We start from the raw sequence: 1,725 nt of genomic DNA, 5'->3' as shown, positions 1-1,725 counted from the left end.
CATTCCTCAGACCATATATACTTAATATCCTTCCGCATCAACTTAGTCAATGGTTGAGTAATTTTAGAGAAGTCCATCACAAAGCGTCTGTAGTAACCAGCAAGACCTAGAAAACTTCGAACCTTTGAGACATTCTTAAGACTCTTCCATTTAACCACAGCCTTGATCTTCGCACGATCAACCAGCACACCTTCCTTGCTGATCACATGCCCTAGAAAAGCCACTTATTTCAACCAGAATTCACTCTTTGACAATTTGGCATACCACTTCTGTCTACGTAACACTTCACAATTAAGCCTCGAATGTTTCTCATGTTTCGCCTCATCTTTGAGTACACGAGGATGTCATAACTGAAAACAAAAACACAAGTGTAAAGGTACTCATGGAATGAACGGTTCATATGATCCATGAGCACTGCAGGAGCATTGGTAAGACCAAACAACATCTCATCAAATTCATAGTGCCCATATATGGTGCGAAAAGCCGTCTTAGGAATATCACTCGGCTTTACAAGAATTTGATGATACCCAGACCTTATATTGATCTTAGAGAACACACCAGCACCCTTCAATTGATCAAATAGGTCCTTAATTTTGGGCAATGGGTACTTGTTCTTGATTGTCACCTTGTTCAACTCTCGGTAATCAATGCATAACCGCATACTCCCATCCTTCTTCTTGACAAACATTACTAGGGCACCCCATGGGGACACGTTAGGCCTTATGAAACCCTTGTCAATGAGTTCTTGCAACTGAGTCTTCAACTCTTGCAACTCAGACGGAGCCATTTTGTAAGGTGCCTTGGATATAGGAGCAGTGCCCAGAATCAAATCAATGCCGAACTCCACATCCCTTTTTGCGGAATACCCGGAAAATATTTAGGAAACACATTTGGAAACACTTTGACCACGGGAATACTCTCAAGTTCTTCGAGAGAAAGGTCCTTGACTCTACACAAAAAAATTCATGTCACCCTTTTGCTGAAGTTTCCGCATTCTGAGTGCAGACACAATCTTGACTCCCTTCTTTAACACAACCCCAGAATAAGAGACCTAGTTTCCCTTAGGACCCTACATCACAACCTTTTGACCATGGCAGTGAACGTCAGCTCGATATTTGAACAACCAATCCATGCCGAGAATCACATCGAACTCTTGCATCAGAAACTCCTTGAGATCCGCTTGGAACTCGGTTCCCGCAATAGCAATAGAAACACCCCTAAACTCCCTATTAAAAGCATAATTCTCCCCATCTAGTAAAGAAATTAAAGATTTTACAAGAGTGCTATTTGACAATTTAGCTTTCTTAATAAAAGTGCTAGATACAAAGGAAACAGTTACACCACAATCTAATAGCAAATAAGCAGGGACACCATGGACTAGAAATGTACCAGTCACGACGTCGAGATGGATTTCGGCCTCCTCTTGAGTCATGTCATAAATCCGGTTTCGGGAGAGGCAGATTAGGTAGCAGATCTAGCAGCAATCGCTACACTATTGTTAGCCTTCTTTGGACACTCAAAGGATTTGTGACCATCCACCTTTTAGTAATATTTTGCTATCTTCGTGCCGTCACAGTTCTTTCCCGGATGTAGGTCACCCTTGCACCTCCAGCACTTCCTCGGTTCATTGTTAGGGTGAGACCCAGATCCTTGCTGAAAACCGCCCCTGCCCGCAACATCAAACCTAGACCTTTTATTCGGACCTTGAGAGAAGTTGGCGGCAAC

General features: G+C 42.7%; 1 protein-coding gene across 1 annotated transcript; it reads right to left on the bottom strand.

Annotated features, from left to right (window-relative positions):
• Window positions 1-1,069: 1,069 nt before the first annotated feature.
• LOC145636936 (uncharacterized) lies at window positions 1,070-1,432 on the bottom strand. Its single transcript, XM_081688469.1, has one exon. The coding sequence runs from the start codon at window positions 1,430-1,432 to the stop codon at window positions 1,070-1,072; it is 363 nt and encodes a 120-aa protein (XP_081544595.1).
• Window positions 1,433-1,725: the final 293 nt, after the last annotated feature.

This window comes from Chenopodium album, chromosome 6 (assembly GCF_948465745.1).
Source record: "Chenopodium album chromosome 6, dcCheAlbu1.1, whole genome shotgun sequence".
Classification (NCBI taxonomy): Eukaryota; Viridiplantae; Streptophyta; class Magnoliopsida; order Caryophyllales; family Amaranthaceae; genus Chenopodium; species Chenopodium album.
The sequence above is the reverse complement of the archived record's forward strand: the minus strand, read 5'-3'. Positions and strand labels throughout refer to the sequence as shown.